This window comes from Tamandua tetradactyla, chromosome 6 (assembly GCF_023851605.1).
Source record: "Tamandua tetradactyla isolate mTamTet1 chromosome 6, mTamTet1.pri, whole genome shotgun sequence".
Classification (NCBI taxonomy): Eukaryota; Metazoa; Chordata; class Mammalia; order Pilosa; family Myrmecophagidae; genus Tamandua; species Tamandua tetradactyla.
This window is the reverse complement of record NC_135332.1, coordinates 28,464,788-28,487,475: the sequence shown is the minus strand read 5'-3', so window position 1 is coordinate 28,487,475 and position 22,688 is coordinate 28,464,788. Positions and strand designations below refer to the sequence as shown.

The window sequence follows — 22,688 nt, the reverse complement described above, 5'->3', positions numbered from 1 at the left end:
TCTCTACTTCTGCATGATATCCTTTGGACAAAAGGCACTTGCAAACCACTGACCTAGATGGGGGGATTGAGAGGAGCAGATTGCTCCCCACACGTGAAACGTCTTGGGGGCACCCATTGGAGGTGGGGGCCCTTTAAGCTTCCTTCCCAGTTCCTTGTTTCTGAGGGATGGTGGGGTGGACTTTACATGAGGGTCTAGCCCCCTATGGCAGGGAAATGGATGGGAGAAGTCAACCAAATCTCCAGGCTTCTATATCGGACAACAGCACCTCTTCCCGAGGCAAAGGAGGTAGCAAACCCCAGTTCATAAGGGTCCCCTAATTCCCCCAAAAAAGCAGAACAGAGAGCAATTGCACTCCAGTGGCAGGAGAAAGGGCTGAGGCTAGGCACCAGGAATAGCTTCTCAACTTGGCAAGTGGGGGAGGAGCAGTTGGGAGCAGATGTGGAACTGTCTGGAGTGGGGGGTTGGGGGTCCCATTGGCAGGGGGAAGGATAATCACAGACCCCACCCCTCTCCACCCTCACACACACACACTCATTTCTCTGCCCCTGCCCAGGTCTGAGTTCAGAAATCCTTCCCAGATAAACCTCAAGGCTCTGAAGCTTGGCAAAGGAAGGGGGCACAGGACCTGGGGGCCATGCCTCCATCTTGTGTCTCTAAGAAGCCCTTTCTGCCAGAGCCCTGCCAGATTGCAGGGGAATGTGTGGGGATCTTGTTCCTGAGAGGCCTGGGGGATGGAGCAGGCTCTCCCTTCTCCCTCCACTTCCAGGCCCCACTGAACTCTTTGGACACAGGCACAATCAGGCAGTTCATGCCTTGCAAGGGTCAGAATGAAAGACTTGTGTCTGTGGGCTCCTCACCCCCTCCTCCACCCCCCATCCCATCCTCAGATTTTTCCATCTGCCCCTGGGTCAGAGCCTCATATCTCTCCCTCCTCTCCCACTCCTGCTCCCAAGTTCTTTACAAATAACTGGGAATAGAAGGGATTGCCTTCAATACTTTGCATCTGCCTGCCACTAACTCAGGTCTTCAAGCTGCCAGGGAGAGGGGAGATGTGACGGGCTTCCCCTCTCACCCACAGGAATGTTATGGCCCAGAGAGCTCAGTGAACTCCCCAAGGTCACACAGCACCACTCAGACCTGCTGTCTCCCTGCCCATCTCCTCTCTCCCACTCTGTTCTCCTCCAGGTTTGCCCCAAGTATGGGATAAGCAGGGTAAGAGGGTGTGTCACATGTCACTTCCCCACAGAGTCAGAGGGCTTCTTCCCACTGGAAAATCCCCAAACACTGAAGTGACTAAGATGTGATGGAGCCACTGAATCTAAAAAAAGCCGACACAAATCGGAGCTCATCCTTTCCACTGCTGTGGGCCCCGAGAAAGGGACCCTCTTCTCTGTGCAGCCTGGGGATATTGGTCTCCAATAAGCTCTCCCCACCGCCCCACTCCAGGGAAGAGACCCAGACAAGCAGCCAGGAACCGGTACCCCCCCGTCTCCACTCCCAGATGCTGGTCTCCTGCCACCACCCGTGAGCAACCATTCCGGGGCCTGACATTCTGTCGGCATCGCACCACCGCCCAGAGCCCCAGCCAGGAGCGCTTCCTGGGTAAAATATTAAACATGCAAATCGGAGACAGTGCCTTAACGAGCGACAGACTGCACGACCACAGCCTGGCAAGCGAGGCGCACGCCGGCCGGGGATGGGGGGCGAGAGGTATATATAGATATAGACTTTGGATCTATCCGTGCAACGTGTGTGTGAGGCAGAGAACAGCAGGGATGGAAAACTACCGCCACAGCCTCCAGCTGGGGTGGCCTGAGGTTGGAAGGAGGTGGGGGTGGGGGTGGGGGTCAGGAGGGTCCCCAGAGCTGGGGGGGGGGGTGTTGACAAAAGCCTTTATGCTTAGAGTCCATGCAATGGGGCCAGAGACTCAGGGCAGGAATGGGCATTTGGGTTTGGAGAAGGCAATTGGTTAGATGCAAGGACTCTGGGAAGAAGACAAGAAAGATGGAAGACAGAGAAGACAGACACCTGGGAGCCGCAGGGAGAACACCTCAGCGGGCCTGGGCACGTGGGGGCCCTTTAATATGTGCCCACGCTGGCCACGGTGGTCCTGGAGCTCACACGGAATTAGGCCTGTATAGCTCCTGCCTTGATCAGTTGCCAGGAAGCTGACAATAAATCTTCTCAATTTTAATGTGCCTGCGAATCACCTAGGGATGTTGATAAGCAGGCAGCTTCCAAGTCTGTGGGTCTGGAGTGGGGCCTGAGACTCTGCATTTCTGCCAGGCTTCGGGGGCGGGTGATGGCCGGCGGGCCCCCCCCATCCCAGCTGAGGGGCAACAGCCTCCAAGGTATTGGCACAACGTGGCACTCACTTTGGCCCAGATGACACAGCCCCTACAGGAAGGAGTCCGGAGAGTCTCGAAGCCCAAAGGGGCCTAGACGCGTGTGAGGTCACGGGGCACTGACGGAAACGGCGTCCACCCACAGGGACCAGAGGGCCACGGAACTAGAACCTTCTGGAACAACATTGGCCCAAATGCCGTGAAACCTCCGCAAGCCCCGAGTGTCAGGGAGCTCAGAACCGCCTGGACACGGAGGGGGTGTACAGGGCGCCAGGCTCACTGGAGCACCCCGGGTGCCACAGCAGCACGGCGCCCACACGGGCGTGGACCGACTACCACGGCGCCCACATTGACAGTATCACATCCAGAGTACCGTGGAGCCCATGAAGAGTTAGACCACAGTGGAACCCACTTTGGCCCAGAGTGAGAAGCCCATGGTGACTGCAGCGGCCAGGGCAGACCCAGAGCCTGCAGGAGACAGCTAAAGTGACACCCACATTGGCCCAGGGTGACATGGAACTCACAAATGCCTGGACCGATGTGGCACCTGAAGCAGAGCCCATGCCCTACACAGCGCCCGCAGCCTGGGCTCCGGACGTGGCCAGGGGCTCTCCATGGAAGCTCCAGGCAGGGAGGGGCTGGAGGAGGCTGGCAGTGGGGAGGGGTGGGAGCATGGAGGGTGCCAGGGTTGGCTGAGAATGGTGCTGCTGCTGCTGCCACTCGAAGGAGGAGGAAGTGGGAAGCGGGGGGAGGTGGGCATGGGACCTTGGCACAGAGGGGCGAGTCCTGGTACAGGGGAGGACCCACTGCTCTATCTGGGACCCTGGCATTCAGGCTCCCTGATCCCAGCATGCATGGGGACAAAGGGGCTGCATGGTCAGGGCTGTGGACTCCAGGTTGAGGGGTGTCCTGCATCAGGGCAACAGACCAACAAGCATCTCTCCGGTTGGAGGACTTGGGGCTCAGAGGGGTACAGATTGTCACTTCCATGTAGCCAGGTCCCTAGACAGGCAATGCAGGCCCCCCCTGTCCAGGACCCTGGCAAAGATCTCATAGTGGTCTCCGTCTTTTCCTTAGCCCTCTGGTCTGCCATCTGACCAGCTGTCCTTCTTCTCTTTAGGCCCAGCTGCAGGTAGAGGAGGAAGGCACAGAGCCCACAGCTGGCCTGGTGGGATCAGGCAGGAGAGACATCAGCACCAGCACCAGAATTTTCTCTAAGAGAAGAAGCGACGTTTCCTGTGACCCAAGCTGCAGACAGCTGTTTCATGCAGCAGCTGCCCCCACCTCCGCAGCCGCAGGCCAGGACACCCGAACATCTCCCCCAACTTTTCCTGCCACCCCCACCCCGTGTTCCTGGTCCCTGTGTGATAAGGTTATCTTCTTTCCTTCCTCCTTTGCTGGCACTCTCCCTAGGGCAGGTGTCAGGAAGAGCCTGGGGGCTTCACAGGTCCAAGGTGCCATTCCCTGCACCCTCCACTGTCCCACCCCTGCCATCTTTCGCCATGAGCCTGTTCCTGCTGGAGAATCGATCCTGCCCGCCCATCTCCGGCTGACCTAATTTCAGTCTTGGTGCAGAGGAGACACATCCTTGCAGCGCTCAGACACCGAGCGGGGCACATGCCAAGTGCCCACACGCATTCCATGCACTCAGGACAGATGGACGCAGGGACCTGTAGCGAACGTTCCCAAACACACTCAGAAGTGTGTGCTCACACACGCACGTCCAGAGACACCTTCCTGATCCGTGAACGTGCCCAGGGACCCTCTCAGACACGCACAGGGCTCCCTTGTTCACAGAACCAAGCATACATGTGTAGACAAACAGACGGGCCTCCTAAGCCATGGACCCAACCCCCTGCAGGGGCTCCCCTCTCCCTCTCCCCTCGCCGGCTGAAAGAGGCACATCAGCTCCCCCTGGCTGGCCCCTGCTGCTGCGGCCGTGGGATCAGGGTATCACCCCAAACCCAGGAATGGGGACGGAGCCTCCCCTCCTTCCTCCACCCTGCCTGCCTAGGAGCTGCAGCTGCGTTATTTCCCCCCCCACAGCACCCTGAGCCTCCACGGGAGGGACCAAGAGTTGGGGGGTGGGAGGTTTTCTGTTTTCATGGGTCCTAACTTAAGGCCCTGGGACCACGGTCCTCGGAGAGGCGGGCAGGGCAATGCTGCGAGACGCTGAGCATCCTCTTCCATGGCTCTTGGCTGCCCTTCTGTTAGATGCTTCACGGGCAGGGGCTGCCAGGGTAGCTCAGAGGTAGAATTCTCACCTGCCATGCAGGAGACGGGAGTTCGATTCCCAGTCCGTGAACATTCTCCCCCCACCCCCACCCCCACCCAAAAAAACAAGCCAAACATACAAACAATTCAACCAGTGGTGCTGCAATAACGGGATAGTCACATGGGAAAATAGTTTCACGGGCAGTGGATGTGGAAGCCCTTTGTAGATGGTCAGGCTCTACTAGATAAATGGGACACCATTGTTTATTCTGCCCATCAGTGTCAGCGCGGAGAACAGAGATTACCCATTTCTGCTTCCCAACAGCCCATTGTGTTCTGAAGGCAGGTGCTTGGTCCAGGGAGAAATGGGTCCCGGAGGCCCAGGGAAGACAGGCTAGGGGCAGAGGGAAGGGTGAAAACCACCCAGGAGGCTCCAGCCACTGTCTTCCCTGCTTTTCCTGGGTGACCTCCTTGCCCGCTCCCAGCATTTCTCAAGACTCTGACTTTGACTTCCAGAGTTCCTCTCCATCTCATGTCCTGCTGTCATCCTGGGAGCCTCAGGGCCCCTGCAGAGCCAGACAAGCAGGCAGTCCCTCACTGACCACCCCGGCTCCCGCCAGGCTTCTGTGGTCCTTCCTCCACCGCAGCTGCTCTTTGCCTTTACAACTCCCAGCTTTCACTTCTCCATTGTCTTCTGGATTCTTGGCCCCACCCACCAAACTTCCATCCTTGGCTTCCACTTCCTTCTCTGTCCAGCTCACACCCCCGGACCCATCACTTCATCGCCCTCACTCTTAGCCCCTGACCTCCTCTGCCTGCAGCGGGAAAACCCCACGATGCTGGGCCAAGCCCCCTGCCTGCCTGCCAGCAGCTGCGCTCAGCTGTGAACTGGCCCTCACCCCACATCCGGGAAGCTTGGTGCCTCCACTAATGTCCAGTTTCTAACTATCCCTGCATTGTGAGTAGCTTCCTCCTCTCAACTTCCCCAGCAACTACTTCATCCTTTTCCAAGCAGCTCAATCCTCTGTCCCACCAACCCCCATCCCCCACAACTGTCTTCAACCCAGCCTCCCACTTCTCAGAGAACAGGAAGCCCTCTGGACGGCACTCCTGCCTCCTCTTCCTAGAGTTTCCACCTTGCCCGTCTCCACACACATCGACTCTTCTCTCTCAGGATAGGTTGCCCCCCCCGCATCCCGAGCTCTGGGTCCCTCCCCATCATCCTCACCCTGTGCTCTGGGTCCCCTCCCCCTCCCCTGCCCCTCCCCAGAGACCTCATTCCATCACTCATCCTCTTTCCCTGGTATTTCCAACACCTCCCTCTCCCCCAGCTCCGCTGCAATCCCACGTCACCCCGAGGCCCTTCTTTCCACTTCTTTCCTTCACATTCAAGTTCCTCAAAAGAGGTGCGTGCTTTTATGAAATATCCAGAAATAGAAAATGTGTAGAGACAGAGAGTATATTACAGGTTGCCAGGGGGGCAGGGAGATTGGGGAGGGGAGTTACTGCTCTGTGGGTGCACAGAGTTGGCAGATTTTTTTAATTTTGAAAGAAAATAAAAAAGGAAGGATAAAAAGAGGCGTCGACGCTTACTGTTTCTACTTCGTCACCTCCCGTATCACCCACCACTCCCCTGAAATAGCTCCCTGGGTCCTGGGATGTTCTCATTGTCAAAGCCAGTGCACCGTCCTCAACCCTTGTTTTATCTCTATTTTCACATTCAATTTGTCTCCTTTCTTGATGCACCCTCCTCCTGCGGCACTTTATTAGTTAGGCTAAATTATATTGTATTAGTTAGGCTAAGCTATGTTAGCCTAGGGAGGTTAAGCTGTTATTAGGCAAAATTCCTATAACATGGAGAATTGTAACTGTTATTTCTAAATCCTGAGATGCTGAGCTGTTTGTCTATAGCCTGGCCGTTTCCTGGAACTTGGGTATTTGTGTGACGCCTGAGCCTCAGAGCTAGAGCTAGGAAGCTATGCAAGTCAGCATTACCCCAGAGAGCAACCGTTTAAAAAGTTGAAATAGTGACCTGTATGGATAGATCATTTAAAATAATCCAAACACAGGGAGCCCAGAATAAGAATAAGGGCCTTTAATCCTATATAGCTTAATATAATGCCTGGATACATCCCAGAGTATATTAAACAGATAATCAAAAAGTATTGGCAAAGCCCCTTGACGGATGGGGGCAAAATATGGAACTATTAAACTTTACCCCTGGGGAAACCCCTGATATGTTGCCAAACATTAGGGACACCCAAATCAATGGACCAAGCCCTTGATCTTGAGGCTTTCTGTTGTAAAGCTTATTTCTGTAATAGAGAATTTAGCCTACCTATAGATATGCCTAAGAGTTACTTCGGGAGGACCTCTTTTGTTGCTCAGATGTGGCCTCTCTCTCTCTAAGCCCGACTCTGCAAAGTGAAATCATCACCCTTCCTCCTACATGGGACATGATATCCAGGGGTGAAAGTTTCCCTGGCAACATGGAATGTGACTCCCAGGGATGAAGGTATTAGTGGCTGAGAGAGTTCAAATAGAGTTGAGAGGCTACTCTGGAGGTCACTCTTACACAAGCTTCAGTTAGACATTGCTACTTTTCATAGTTTGCCAAATCCCAACCAAAACCATTCCTGAAAATCTTAAAGAATACCTAGGGCATTGTATAAGATTCTGCAAAGGTTCCACGCACTAGGGTAACTTTCCAGAAACCTACAACCTCAAGATGGGTCCCTGGACCAAATAAATCCTGAAACCTAGAGGGGCCAGCCTTTCCAGATCATCAGCTAGTTCCATCCCCCTATCCCATATTATCAACAGCCTCTTCCAACATGAAAACGTTAGAATGTGTATAGCCCAAATACCCCTAAAGAATGGGAGAAAGATCAAAGGTGATAGTGGCATTATACAAAGAAGGTTGGGTTTTACAAATGAGTATGATTACTGAATCATTATAGTGGTATTTCTTTTGGTCTCCTTTATCTTAGAGCAGCTAGAAGTAAGAACCTAAAATAGTAGAATTATAATCCATACAAACTTTGAAATCTATTCTACAACTAATTGTTGTGATGTGCTTTGAAATTTATTGCTTTTTTGTATATATATTTTTCACAAAAAAGAAAAAACTTCAATTGTGATCATAAAAATAAATATATATATTCTTTCTAGCTGCCAATGTTCTGGAGCAGCTAGAAGGAAAAATCTGAGATGATGAAATGGTAGCCCATGACAAATTCTGGGATCTGTCCTGTAACCACTTGTTGAAGAGTGCTTTGGAAATTATTGCTTTTTTCTTTCTTTGCTTTGTAGAATATGCTATATTCTACAATTTAAAAAGTTAAAAAGAATAAAAATGTTGAATTGTAACCCACACCAAACTCTGAAATCTGTTGTTGTTGCAGTGTGCTTTGAAATTTATTGCTTTTTAGTATATATGTTATTCTTCATAAAAAAGAAGAAAGTCAATTGTGATGATAAATGCACAACTATATGATGATATTGTGAACCATTGATTGTATACTTTGGATGATTACATGGTATGTGAATATATAATATTTATCAATAAAAATAATGTTCAATGCAGAAAAAATTGAAAAAGTGATCAGACTTCAACTAGAGATAGGAATGAAGCTGATCTGGATAGGACTAAGGCAAATCAGAATAAAGGGTAAAGGATGATATGGTCTATGTTTTAAAACTTCAACTTCTGTGTAAGACCAAAGGAAGAGGTGTTGATTTGGTGAAATTTTTATATTTTGGGTAGCATAATATCTAATATAACTTGCATGGTCAGTTTATTCAAACCTCATAATTACACAGAATCTTGAATAGGGAGTGAGATCTTGTTAGTTTGTACATGTTAGCATGATGCCCCTACATCCTAGAGTAAGTTAGGCAGAGAATTAAAAAAAAAAAAAAAAAAGGACTTGCAAAGCCCCCTTGGGGACTAGGGAGAAAGGAGGAAATATTAAACTTCCCCAGCTGGGGAATTCCTGATGTTCTCACAAGCCTTGGGGACAACGAATTCAATAGGCTGAGCCCTCAATCTTGCCCCTGCCTCCATGAGACTTACTCTTGCAAAGGAGAAGCTAAGCCTACTTATAATTATGCCTAAGAGTCACCCCAGGGAATCTCTTTTGTTGCTCAGATGTGGCCTCTCTCTTTAAGCCAACTTGGCAGGCGAACTCACTGCCCTCCCCACTACATGGGACATAACTCCCAGGGGTGTAAAACTCCCTGGCAACGTGAGACAGAAATCCCGGGATGAGCCAGGGCCCGGCATCGTGGGATTGAGAAAGTCTTCTTGACCAAAAGAGGGAAGAGAGAAATGAGACAAAATAAAGTTTCAGTGGCTGAGAAATTTCAGAGTTGGGAAGTTATCCTGGAGGTTATTCTTATGCATTATATAGATATTCCTTTTAGTTTAGAGTGTATTGGAGTGGCTAGAAGTACCTGAAACTGTTAAACTGTGTTCCAGTAGCCTTGATTCTTGAAGATAATTGTATAATTATATAGCTTTTACAATGTGACTGTATGATTGTGAAAACCTTGTGTCTGATGCTCCTTTTATCCAGGGTATGGACAGATGAGTAAAAAAATAGGGATAAATAAATAAATAATAGGGGGGATAAGAGGTAAAATAATTGGGCAGATTGCAATACTAGTGGTCAATGAGAAAGAGGGGTAAGGGGTATGGTATGTATGAGTGTTTTCTTTTTGTTTCTTTTTCTGGAGTGATGCAAATGTTCTAAAAATGATCATGGTGATGAATATACAACTGTGATGATATGGTGAGCTATTGATTGCATACTTTGGATGCACTGTGTGTGTGTGAAAATATCTCAATAAAAATACATATTTTAAAATTCCTGTAACAAAGAGGCCAAAAAAAAGACAGAGCTTCAAGAATATAAAGTTTATTTCTTTCTCATGCTCCAAGTGAACTTTCCAGGTCAGGGGGAAGCTCTGTTCCCACATCATTCTGGGATCCAGGTTCTTTCCATGGCATCGCCGTGCTGTCCCCTAAGACTGAAGCTGACTCACAATCAGAGTTGGGGACCACCAAACTGGACCCCAGCCAGCAAGGAGAGGGAGTGCAGAAAGGGCACGTCTCGCATCTTAAACCCCATGCCTGGAAAGGAATGAAATTACGTGGCCACATTTGGCTGCAAGAGAAGCTGGGAAATTAGTCTACTGGGCAGCCACGGGGAATACCATTTTCATGGACAGCCAGCAATTGTTGCCAAAACTCCCATGGAATCCTTCCTTCCTCCCTGGCCATTCCTTCTCACCTTCCTCTTCCTCCAGCTGACCAAAATTTCAAACATCAACAGCCCTCATGGTTGCATCGTTGGCCCTCTTCTCTCTCCACACACATCCCCTAATCAGAGAACTTCTCGGTTCAATCACTCATCTTCACTTACAAGTAAATGATGATGCTCCAGATGTTTCTACCTCCAACCCGGCTCTCCGTCTGGAGCAGGAGACCCGTCCCACATCAGGGCCAAAGCCTGGGATTTAAGCCAGACCGTTCCCCTCCCTCACCCCACACTCAATCCATCGCTAAGGTCTAGAGACTCGACTTTGTAAAGTTCTCCCCAGTGAGAACTCTCTCCTTCTCCCCTGCTAACCCCCTGTTGGTGTCTCACAGCTTCCAAACCGGTCTCCCTGCCTCTGCACACTGCTCTGCACACACACACACACACTCCTTACACACACACACACACACACACCTCTGCATCCACCCACAAGCCTCACACCATCCTCAGTTAAATATGAGATCTGTCAAAGTGCTCTTTCCACTTTCTAGTCTTTCCCTGGGTCACTGGATGCAGCCTCCCCACTTTCATTCCCACGTAAGCCCTATGAGTATCTCTCTAGCCTTCAGGACTTCTCGAGCACCGGACCCAATCGCCACTCACTCGGACACCTCAAAGGCAACTCAGACTCAACACGTCCAAACCTGAGCTCAGGCTGCTCCAGCCCCAGCACAGCATTTCCAGTTTAATCATCTTAAACCCAGTTTCTAAAGTCAGAGCCTGGAGACTTACTCTTGTCACCTCCCTTGTGACCCAGATTTAACCACCACCAGCTTTGGTCAACTATTCATTTCCTTCCACATTTGCATCCCCATCCCTTGCTCTCTACAGCCTCAGGGCAATTATCCATGCCATTCCATCTGCCTGGAACACTGTTCCCTCCCCTCATCTTGTCATTAACTCCTGGTCATCACTCCAAGCTCATCTCCAGCATCCCTTCCCAGAGAAGGCTCTTCTGCTTTCTCTGACTAGGGAAACCCACCTGGTGCAACCCATAGTTGCATTATTGATTACTACCTGTCTCCCCTACTACAGGCTCAACAGGGCTGGGTCTCTGCCTGTTTTGCTCAACGTTGTGTCCCCAGTGCCTGGTGCAGTGCCTGCTCATAGTAGGTGCTCAATATTTGTTGAGCAAAGAATAAGTAAAGAAAAGTTTAGGATTACAACAGTAATCTCTGCACATTGGATTGGGTATCCCCATTGCCTTCAGAATAAACTTCTTACCCTCATATACAAGACCTTTTGTGATCTGATCTCTGTCTACCTCACCTCTTGTCATGTGCACCCTGGCTCCAATCAGTACAATCTGCTGAAGAGTACCTGAAAGGCTCAGTGCCTTGGTATGGGCTCTGCCCTCTCTGTGTTCTGTCTTCAGAATCTCCCAGGTCTTCTTCACTGCACAAATTCTTCCTGATCCTTCAAGACTCCTCTCAGGCATCTCCTCCTCTGGGAAGCCCTCCTAACCACCGATTCTCCTTCCATATGCTCCATTATTCCCTCAGCAATTCCTGTCATGCCATACCATGTTGCCTGCTCACTTGTCTCTATCCCCTATTAGGTATGAGCTTTCAGGAGGGAAATATGGGGTTTTAATCATTCCTTATGCCCATTGTCTGGGATAGTTAATGCTTAAGTAAATGTTGGCTTCCTTCACTTTTCCTCCCAATTCCTTTAACACTGTGCTGCACGCTTTATGCATAAAGTTAAAAAAGGACACCGCACATCCATAAGATGAAACACTATCCTACAGTGAAAAGAATTAAACACTGCCACAGACAAGAACATGGAGAAATCCCACAGGCTTAAGGCTGACGTAAAAAAGCTAGACCCAATAGAGCGCCTTCCATTTCTATGAAGGTCTAAAACAGGCAAAATGACTCTATGGTGACGGCAGTTGGTTATCCTGGGGTGGGGTGGGAGAATCAACTGGAAGGGGAACCTCCCTGGGGGCTGGAAATGTGCTTTATCTCAAACTAGGTGGTTATGCGGGTTTGTAGACGTGTAAAGTCACCAAGTTGTTCCTTTGTGCACATCTGTATAACTTTACCTCCATTTTTCTTTAAAAATTCTATAATTTTGCAATAAATCATCATAGATGACTACCTTCCGTATCTCAGAGCCAGTTACTTCCAGAATTCCCTAGTTTTAGGTGGTGATGCTGAGGCCCAGAGAGGGTGCACCACTCAGCTAGGGTCATCCAGCGGTCTGCCGAGAGACCACACCCTAAGGAAGGGCCTCATCCAGCCTTCCCCACACGCTAAGGAGGGGCCTCGTCCTGCCGCCCCAAGCAGCTGGAGGCTCTGAAGGCCCGGTTCCGTGGCTCTGTGTGTCTGTACAGAGCTCAGCGACCCCCAGTATTGGTGAAGGGCTCCCCATCCCTGTCACTGGCTGTTGCCCAGGTGGTGAAACATGCTAGCAGTGTGATCAGTAAAAGCACGAATTCCAGGGACGCAATCCTGTAGTCGTGTGACCTTCACCCCTCTGTACCTCAGTTTCCCCATCTGTGAAATGGAGATGTACCTACCTCCAAGAGTTGTTTTGAGGATTAAATGAGTGACTACGCCTGGTGCTTAGAACCTCGCCTGGCCCAGCGTGAATTCCACGTGGGTGCTGGCTAAGTTGCTCGCCAGAAGGGAAAAACCCAGAGAGACGGAGGTTAAATGCCGCACCTCGCCGCCTTGAGAGGCTTCTCCGAGGCTCCATTTCCTCATCTGTTAAACAGAGATAATAATAACCACTTACTGTTATGAAAGCAAAATAACGCATTTTAAGCACCTGACACTTGCCTTGAGCTCGTGTTGAGGGGCCACGTCTTCCGCCTCGCCGTCCCCCCGAACCCCAGCGCTGGGGGGCGCTCAACCGCTGGGGAAAATGCACCACTTTCCCACCCAACCCTCGCCAGCCCGTCCTCCTCCTTCTGGCGCTAGCAGACAGCACCACCTAGTGGAAATTTCTGGAATTGCATCCTACCCAGGTTACCAGGCTATCCCTTCAAATAAGTCTTTAAAAATACCCACTCTGCCTTGGAAAAGTACTCATTAGGTACCTGCTGGGTACAGGACACTGTGCCAGGACCTGAGAAAATGAAACAAGAAATACAATATGGCTGTAGAATGTAAGAAAAAAATCACAAATAATTATAACTTCATCATCAATACCCTGGCTTTTTATATTGAAGAAAATACAAACACTAAAATAATTTAAATGAAATATGATAAGCCAAGAGCCTGAAAAGAAGGACACACGCTGCTCATTTGTGGTGAGACACATGAGATCAAGCCTGTAGGTTCTAGAGCAGGTTGTTTGGACCAGTGCTGTGCTGCAGGCAGCTACCAGCTTTGAGGTCGATTATTAACTTTTCAGGAAACCTGTGGGTTAATAGATATTATGTTGTGTGGTTGAAACGGTTCATGGCTGAGTATTACACCACAGAAATCAGCAAACACTGCAAATCAGGGCTTTCATTATTTATTTACTTTCAGAAAGCCAATTGCCAAGCACAATTGACATGATACTGACTTGGGCACAAAGCAGGGCTCTGTGACTTTGAAGACATGGGTGTAACACTGGGCAACTGTTTAAACTTCCCAGTCTCAATCACTGCATCTGAAAATTGGGGATTATAATAGTACCTACCTCACAGGGCTGCAGACAGAATAGGAGATCACTCCCCAAGGCTCAGCTAAGCACCTGACAGGCTGTAAGCTCTCTATAAATACCAGTCGTTGCTGAATGCCATTAACATGTTGCGCTGGCTGAGCATCTGAGCTTCCTGGCGGCCGAGGCAAAAGGGAATTTGAACAGGTTACATAACTGTGTCAGAGAAGATAGGACAACCCAATTCTTCCTAAGAAACAAACTTCCACCCCTGGCCCCCAGCACTACGTTCCCAAAGAAAAATATCGTGCAAGGCGCTAGGTAGGGGCATTTGGGTGTCCTGGCCAGTGTCTTCTCAGGAAGATGTTACAGTTGCAGGAATGATTTTAAAGTGGCTGTTTCGTGTCAATTAAGGCCAAAGCCATGAAAGGAAAGCTTAGGTCAGAAAGGTGATTCTCCCAGGGGAATCTGACTCAGCTTTCCAGGTTCTCCTTAGAAGGAGGGTAGCTGGAAGTGTTTGGCTCCAAAACCCATAATCCTTCCACCACACTTCACTATCTTTCCCCCAACTGTAAAAGAGTAAAGAAAGTCTAGAGGTGGCATGGATCACATCCAACCAGGAGAATCAAAGAAGACTTCATGGAAGAAGAGACATTTCAAATGCCCTTTAAAGTAAGGAGACAGGGAAAGGGGTGAGTGGCTGGGGGAGGGAGGGCCTTCCAGTGTAGAGGACCATACAGCCTATAAAGGGAAGTAGCAAGCCGGAGGAGGATTAGGGCCGAATCACAAATGACTGATGGGTCAAGGAGGCCACATTTTATGGAATCAAGGGATCTGCTGAGAAAGAAGGTAGCCCAATCCAAAGAGATCAGAGAAAACCCAGAGATACAGAAACCAGTTAGGTAGCTACTGTAATAGTCCAAACAAGAGGGAGTGGGCGCCTGAACCAGGACAGAGGGGATTATGGATGCAAGAAATCCCAGGAAGAAAAGAGACAGAAGGAAGTTTGGAAATAGATAGTTGTGGGAGGATTCGAGGTGCTAAGTCTTAGGGAGGTGATGGGGAGAAAGGCAGAGCTGTAACCAGAATGGTGACTCGCTGTGGGGGCGGGGGCTGATGTGGGCAGGGGGTGGAGGCAACGGATCCTATTCCTTGGCCTCTGAGTTGCCAGCAGATCACCCATGTGGAGCCGGGGAGAGAGGCTGGAGAGGAGACAGGCGCAGTCATTTGGGAGTCACAAGCTGCGGGTACAAGCTGAAACCTTGGCTGAGGAGAACAGGGAAATCACGCAGGGGGACGGGAGGCAGACGCTGCTCATCACTGGGGCTCCCTTTCAGAGCTTCCTGAAGACAGAAGCAAGAAGAGGGACCAGAAGAGACAGAGGAGGGATGCTTGGAGAAGAGAATTAGGAGATCCTCTTACATGTTTAGCCAGAGAGCCACGAAGGGGTCAGGGTGGGGAGGCAGCCATGGGATTTGTAGTTAGAGTTTTGGGGTAATCTTGGGAAAGATTAAATCAAGGGAGTCAGGGAGCAGAAGGCAGGCTGCAAAGATTTAAGGAGCCAGAGACAGAGAGTGTGGGGGCAACTGAGATGGGAGGAGGAGGGAGGCGGTGAGCAGGGCTGGGGCTAGGAAGCAAAACTTAAGGACGCACTGCTTCTCGGGGTTGTGCAAGTGGCCCTGAAAGGGAGGGGCAGAAATAGAGCCAGAGCCTTCAGGGAGGAGGGGCCCGCACGGAGGAAACCTTCTGGGAGGCGGGGTGGGGAGGGGGTGTGGCAGGGGGATGACCCAGTAAGAGAACTCAGAGATCGAACAGAAACTCAGACCCTGCAAGCTCCGCCTATCTGACACATGCGGTGGCAGACTCACCAAAGCTAGAGGAGGGGGGGATGGACACACACACCTGGACAATCTGTGTAGGAGGGCTGGGGACTCCCCGAGAGACCTGGGAAATGCCAAGGAAGCCTGTGGAGCCTGGGTTTGGCTGACCTTCCCTTCCTGGCTCCATGTAGGTTTTAGGGGACCGGGATCTCAGTAGTCTCGGAATCAAACTCTACCCTTCCTCCAGGCTGCTCTAACTCAGGTCCAGAGGGGCTGCCCCCACACCTGGCACACTCCACTTCCAGTTTCCTTCCTTCAGAAAGACAGAAGAAGTTTCTTTCTGAGACAGTTTCTGTAGAGGGTTGAATGGAAGCCCCCAAAAGATATGCCCTCGTCCTAGCCCCCAGACTGTGTGTGTGTGTGTGTGTGTGAGAGAGAGAGAGAGAGAGAGAGAGAGAGAGAGAGAGAATTTATTTGGAGAAGTACTTTGCTGATGTAATTAAGTCAAGGATCTTGAGATGAGATCATCCCAGATTATCTGGACGGGCCCCAGCGAGGCCGAGATTAGTGTTATACAGCCACAAGCCAAGGTACACGTGGAGCTACCAATGCTGGAAGAGGCAGTGAAGGATCTCCCCTACAACTCCTGGGGGGCGGGGGGGGGGCAGCCCTCCTGACATCTTGATTTTGAACTTCTAGCATTCAGAACTGTGGTAAATCTCTACATTTGAGATAATTTGTTATGGCAGCCCTAAGAAAATAATGCAATCTCCTATAGCGTAAAACTGAAAGTTTCTAGGGATACTTCCACCCTGACATTATCCAAATTAAACCATTCAGCAAGAAGGGGAGTTCCAGGTTAGGCCAGAAGGTGTGTTTAACTCATCGCCCTCCGCACCCTTCCAGAATCTTCCAGATTGAGGTTTAATACTTTCATGGGGGGCTAGGGGGAGGGGCGGGGCAAATTGACGGGCACCACCTCCTGACCCCCAGAGAAGAACGTGAGCCTGAAAAGAGTATTTCATGACCCGCCATCCCTTTCTCCCTCCCCATCTCCCACCTCCCCGAGCTCAGGCCGTCCTGCTCCCAGGTCCAGGCACGTCTACCGGACCAAAGCTCCTGCGAACCACAATACTAAAGCAAGGAGATTTGTAAAAACAGGGAATCCGCTTTCCCAAATTTCTCCTTGCAAACGTCATCCCTCCTTAACAGCTATAATCTCCCCATCCCTCACATCTGCCTTCATCCCCCTCTTCTTTCTCTCCTTTCTCCATTCTCCAGCGAGATAAGAGGATACCACTCAAGTACGGCAATGGAAGGCGCTCTCTCACCCTCCTTCCCTCCGCCCCACAACGCAGCTGGAGGGGGAGGGGAGGTCAGCAGGGTTCAGGAAGGCCAGATGTTGAGGAGAAAGAGAGCAGGACTCAACCCACGCCCACCCACCCCGCCCCCACCCTCACCCCCAGCAAAAGAAAAATTAAAGGAGACAGCTTTTAAAACAAACACAACTTTTGTCGCTGAAAACGGTTTTTCTCAAAAATCTGCTCTATGCAAACAATAACAACTTTTTACAGAGCATTTTCACAGAAAAGGAGACAAGCCCTTCCCCAGGGTCATGTGGGAATTGTTCCTCCCTCGTCGGTTTTGGGGGGACACTCTTCACTCATGGGGCAGATGGGTACTGGGTGCCCCCACTGCTGGGCAGGTCGACTACCTCCAGCTTCTCCGCACACCGCACACCAAAACTTGGAGTCTCCCCACCTCACCTAGGTGGAGAGAAAGGGGCTCCACCCCTCCCCCTAGAAAACAGAACCTCTGACCCCAAACCTAATCCCCTAGCCCTGCCCGCATCGGATCCATCAGATCCTTGACAACCCAAACGCCTGAGGCCCAGGGGGTAAGGCTGAAGGTCCCTTTTCCATTTCCCACCCAAACCTAAACTTTGTCCCTTTGAAATTCATCAAATCCCAATGACCCCTGTGGTTAGGCCATGAACGGAGAAGCCCTTCCATATATCCTCTCTCCTTTAAGGGGGCTGAGTTGGGTGTCCACAGAGTGGACCAGCCCTGCCCTCTACCTTCTCCCTCTCTCATCCATAAATCAGTGCGGAGGGGAGCTCGAAAGGCGACTTATTTGGTCTGATTTTATGGATTTCTTCCACCTTCCATTACTTTCCCTGGGACAGTCTCTTGTCCCTTTCCCAGGTTTTGGAACCCCTCTGCCCTGCCCCACTTAATCAGTTTTCCTCTGAGGAGGAAGCCGGGGTGAGGGGTGGGGGTGGGGGGTGGAGAGTCTGATTTCTCAAGGGGGAACTTCTTTCACCCATCAGACCTTACAAACTGAAAACAAGTGAGGGAAAGTTGAAAAGGGAAACTTCAAAACTGGGAGAAAGGGATAGGATGGTGGCTGAAAGTGGATCTCACCAACTAGGGGTCACCTGAGCTTGGGGGACCCTAAGAAGGGAACAGGAAGGAGGTGGTCCTCCCCCTGACTGAACTGTCCCCTCCTCCGTTAGGCTCTGGCACCCGCTAAAAGCTGGGGAAGGCCTGAGGGGAGTGAAGGGTTAAAGGCCTCTACGGTGGGGGTGGGATACCCCCAGGGAGCTGCCAATCACCTCCCCACCCCCACCCCAGCCCCCTCATCCTAAGGCTAGGCCACAGAAACAACCGGTTTGTCCATCCCCAAGGTCTCTTTCCCTCTCGCTTTTTTTTTTTTTTTTTTGCCTTAGAGCCATAACCTCCTTTGCTCTCCCTGGGGTGAAGGCGCTGTCCCCAGTGGGCCAAACTGGAAGGGAGGAGGAACTGGAATCCATGTCCTTCAGCCTTTCTCGGTTTAGCCTTCACCCGGCTCCAGCCCTTGGCTCCTCTCCAAAAGATGAGGGGAAAGAGTGTCACCCCGACCACTTAGAAAGATGCTTAACGATCACTGTCACTTCAGTTTCCTCTGCCCGAAGCCCATGAATCGTAAAGGAAGGGGACAAGCAAAAAGTGAGACACGAACTCTCTCCTCGAGCCCTCAGTCTGGCAGCGGCCCAAGCTATCTCCCCTTGGCAGAAGCGGCCCCACGATCACGGTTCCTCCAAGTTGATCCCCCAGAATTTGAGTCCGGGGGGCTCAGGGACGGCGGGACCCCCTATCTGCCACCTCCACAGCGGATGGGCGGGTGGGGGCTTGTCGCCTTCCCGGAGGCGAAGCGACGATGCCGGCCCTAAGTCCCCGTCCTCCCCCACCACCAGGGCCGGGGGGCAGGGAAAGCAGTCAAGGAGGCTGAAGGTGCTCACGGTGGGCAGCGTCGGCGCCGGGCGGCGGGGCTGTGCATTGCGCTGCGGGGGCGCCGGCCTCCGGCGTTTCTTGGCGGTTCCGCGGGCCGGCCCTCTCGCTGGCTGCCGCTCCGGCCCCCGACGCAAGCTCGGAGTGTCCAGGGCGAAACCCTTCGCATAACACCAGAGCTTCGACCGGCGGATCAAACGATCGAAATGTTCCTGGCGGAGATCGCCCGGCGTCGCCGGAGCTGCGCCGGCCGTCGAGGGGCTGGCGGCTGGCGGCTCGGGGGCGGTCGGCGGGGAGTTTCCATCGACTGCGGTCGGCTGGCTCGGCGGGGACGGCTCCTGCGCCGCCCCTGGACCCGCGGGCTCGGTGGAGACACCCGCAGGTGGAGGCGGAAGCGCGGGACCCGGCTCCCGAGGCGGGCTGGCGGCGGGGCCCGGCTGGGACTCGAGACTTGAGGCGGGCCTAGCCGGAGCCGGGACGGAGGTGGTCGGAGATTCCCCAGGGCGCCGGGGCGCCGGGCAGCGGGCCGGAGGTGCGCAGGAACGAGACCCGAAGTGCGGGAAACCACCTCCGCCCTCTTCCTCCCGGCCGCAGCCGGGAGACACGGCGACGTCGGCATCCTCGCCGGCCGGGGAGCTCGAGTCGCTGGACGGCCCGGCCTGTCCCCCGAGATGCTTCAGGCCATCCGGGGTCCAGCCGCCGGTGCACAGGGGGTCGCGAGGGCCCAACAGCACCGGGGCCCGCGGCGCCAGCTCCCCAGGCCCCAGGCCCAGAGGAGGCGCCCGGGGTTTGGCAAGGGCGCAGAAGGCAAGGGCACGCAGGCACAGAGGAGAGAATTCCTGGGTCCCCCGACGCGGCTTCCGGGGCGCGGGGGAGCAGGGCGACCCTCGCGGGGACGCCGGCATTGAGAGGCGGGGTGCGGGGCACAGTGTCTCCATGGAGCCGCCCGGGGTGCTGCCCGCTGCGGGGGCCCTGGTCCCAGCGGCGGGATGCCCTGGCTGCCCGAAGTCCCCGCGGGCGAGGGGAACATCGCCCCCCCTCGACGGGGAGGTCTCTGCTCACGGGCGCCCCCGGCCCGCCACCCGGGCCCGCGGGGCTCTTGCTCCCTCCTCGATCTCGTCACGCGGCCCTCCCGGCGGCCGGACTCCTGGGTCCCTGCGAGTCCCGGCGCGGTTCGCAGCCCTTCTTGCCGCCGCGTTTCCTGCGCAGCCCCGGCGGGAGCCCCTCTCGAGTGGCCCGGAGCACAGAGACTGGGGAAACAAAGCGGCAGGCGGCCACGGGAGGCGGGAAGGACCCCGGGCCCGGCACCCGGTGCCCGGGCCCAGGCGGCAGGGAGGGCGCCTTCCGCCCGCTCGGCTTCTTTCTTCCCGGCTGGCTCCCGGAGACCGCGTTATAGAGAACTGCCCCCTCGCTGCCCCAATACCAGCGCCCGGGCAGCGAGCCCGCCGCTGATTGGGCGGCTCTGCCCGTGACGTCAGCCAGGACCCCACCCCGCTGGCGGCACCGCCCCCGTCCCCATTCCGCACACAGACACACACACGTGGACCCGGCGCTGCGGCGGCTGGGAGCTGAGCTCGGGAGGTGCGTGGCTGCGATCGCCAGGGGTGAAATGCGCCGCTGCACGTGGCCCGATGAGGTCCCGAGATTAAGTGCTGGCCTCGTTTGCTCGAAAGCAACTCGTTTCACCCTTACCAGTCACCATTTCCCCATCTGTAAAACGGGAATGTTCATATCTTGGGGCTAATAGAACTGCGTATATCGACACAGTTAAATCTCAAAAACAATGTTGACGGACAAAATGAGGTTTTTTTGTTTTTTTTTTTTTTTTTTACGAACTGTGAACAGTAGGGACTCCGGCAGGTAGAGACTTCCCTCCCTTCCTGTTCAAGGGTCCCTAAAGCCGTGCCTGGTACACAGCGGGTTCAAAAATATTGTTCAATGAGTAGTTAGAAATTCAGTAGTCTGTGCCAGATAAACAAAGGAGAAAATAAACTCAGAGGAAGAGGTAGTGTTATTACACCCACAGACAGAAGATAAGTAGGCTTTCTCAGTATATTTCCATTTCTTTGATGCAGTGTCTAAATGTCCTGCTTCTTGAGCAATTCCGAGGGACTTGCTCTGCAGCCCTCCTCCAATCCCAAAATTCTGCCCTCTAAGGCCTGAGCTGCCAGAATGGGTTGAGAAGGCTAGAGAAAGGAACATACAGACCCTAACTCTCATCTCCCTCAAGGAGAGTGAAACAAAATGTGAATTTCCAATAAAAATCCTGATAATGCAGGACCCTCCCCAGGACACTCTCTCTCCCCTCCTCCTGTTTGTTTCTGCAGTTTACCGTAATATCAAAGTCTATGTATTTCTTTATTTATTTATTGTCTGTCTCTCCCACTAGTCTGGAAATGAGCCGGTGAGGATTATTTATTTATTTATTTATTTATTTATTTGCTGCATCCCCACTGCCTAAAACAGTGCCCATACGTGATAGGTTTTTTTAAAAATATGTTTAAATGACTATTAAATGAGTGCATCCCCTGGAATTCTTCTCTCTTGATGTAAATCAAGTTATTGGAATATAGCTGCGTCCCACGCCCGGAAACATAAAGAGAGGTTGGTATGACGGCTGGAGTAAAGATTGGCATGATGGCTGGAAGGATGCTGGGGGGTCATGGAGAGGATGTCTCATCCTGGCACTGGGGCAAGAGAGTTTCTGTAAGGAGAATAACGATGCGGCTTATATCCTGGCCCTCCCAGCTGTGACAACAGAGGCATAGTTTCCCTACAGGCCCCCAAGTACCATCTGGGAGGAAAGGGATGAGGAGGGTCCACCTCCCCCACTTCTCTTTTGCAAAGGCCAAAGGTAAAGCCCTGGAAGTGGGGCTGGGGTTTGAGGCGTTAGAGATGTGGTAGTCTATTGCTCAAAACACTGGCTCCTTGGTATCTTCTGCAGATGTCTCCAGGGCAGTGGTCATGAGTGGGGAAGGGGGGCTGGGGTCCTGCCAGTTCACCCAGCTGAGCTGGGTTTGGAACCCAAGGTTTCCAACTGCTCCCAGAGCCCTGGCTCCATCCTCCACACACACTCGCCCTCTACTGGAAGAAGGTTCTGGAAAGATGATCTTCATTTTGTCTCTTCTGGGAGACAGTACTGAGAACTTTTACTCTGAGACTGCAGCACCAGATTTCTTTTGCTTATTGAACAGATAAGCATCCTATCCAGCCCTACCCAACCTCAGGAGGGGGATTGGGCCCCACCTGCAGGGACCTGGACTGGGAAACTCCTACTATTCCATGGAGTCTTGTTCATATTTGTATTCCAGTGCCTGGCACGGTGTCGCCCAAGAGATTTTTAGTATGCCTAAATGAATATTACATAACTGTGCAGAATAATGGCTTCACTCCTTCTCCTACTTAAAAAGCCATCAACACCCCCCCACCCCGTCTTGTTTAAGGGCTTTATTGAGAGGCCATTACTACTGAGAGTCCTTCCTGGCGGAGGAATTTCCTCTCCCTCCACTTTCTTCCCTTGCTCTAATCAGACACCCCAGAACGTAGCAGGGTGGGAACGCACTTAGGGGCATGTAAGCACTTTACAAAGAGCAGGGGTTAGCAACTCCCCAGCGGAAAGGACCTGGGGTCGTAAGCCTCCTGTTTCATCGGAGGGCTAGGGCTGTGGGGTATCAGGTATACAGTCCTGCCAGCTTACCTATTCACGCTGAGCTTCCACGTCCCTATCTGTGAAAAAGGGAAACAGTGACTTCCTCATAACACTGTCACGAGGGTTGGAACACGATGTGAGCAGCTGCCACCGTTACCCGCTCTGGCTGACCGGCCGGCGGGTTGCAATTCCTGTTGTGCCCAGTAGAGGACACCCGACCCCATCCTCAGCAGAAGGGATGAGGGAGGCAACACCCTTTTCAGGAACCCCTCCTCCTCCCCATAGGAGAAAAGAGGGACAAGGCTGGATGCTGGGTCCCATGTGACACCTCCTAGAATAAGGGATAGGAAGGACCCCTCAGGGTGGAGAGAAGGACTGTGAAGGGAGGAGGAGGGGATTGTGGGATGAGGCAACTGGGCACCAGAGGGGGGGTCGCAGCTGGGATCTTGGTGTAGAGCTGAACTGATCGA

At 52.4% G+C, this 22,688-nt stretch overlaps 1 protein-coding gene, 1 long non-coding RNA gene and 1 pseudogene across 2 annotated transcripts in view; 1 reads left to right on the top strand and 2 right to left on the bottom strand.

Moving 5' to 3' along the window:
* Positions 1-5,449, top strand: part of LOC143686611 (zinc finger CCCH domain-containing protein 14-like) — a 34,426-nt pseudogene extending 28,977 nt beyond the window's left edge.
* Positions 5,450-9,497: 4,048 nt separating this feature from the next.
* Positions 9,498-22,688, bottom strand: part of LOC143687538 (uncharacterized) — a 34,839-nt gene continuing 21,648 nt past the window's right edge. Inside the window, exons 2-5 of the long non-coding RNA XR_013177566.1 lie at positions 13,520-13,655; positions 12,930-12,958; positions 12,408-12,594; positions 9,498-9,696 (exon numbers count right to left, since the gene is read on the bottom strand). This is a non-coding gene — a long non-coding RNA (uncharacterized LOC143687538). The remainder of the gene's footprint in view (positions 9,697-12,407; positions 12,595-12,929; positions 12,959-13,519; positions 13,656-22,688) is intronic.
* On the bottom strand, positions 16,810-19,986 carry EPOP (elongin BC and polycomb repressive complex 2 associated protein). Its single transcript, XM_077163046.1, has one exon. The coding sequence runs from the start codon at positions 19,505-19,507 to the stop codon at positions 18,368-18,370; it is 1,140 nt and encodes a 379-aa protein (XP_077019161.1). The 5' UTR covers positions 19,508-19,986; the 3' UTR covers positions 16,810-18,367.

Bases quoted from the DNA above. Each gene is read 5' to 3' on its own strand.
- EPOP (XM_077163046.1), bottom strand. From the start codon at position 19,507: ATGGAGACACTGTGCCCCGCACCCCGCCTCTCAATGCCGGCGTCCCCG.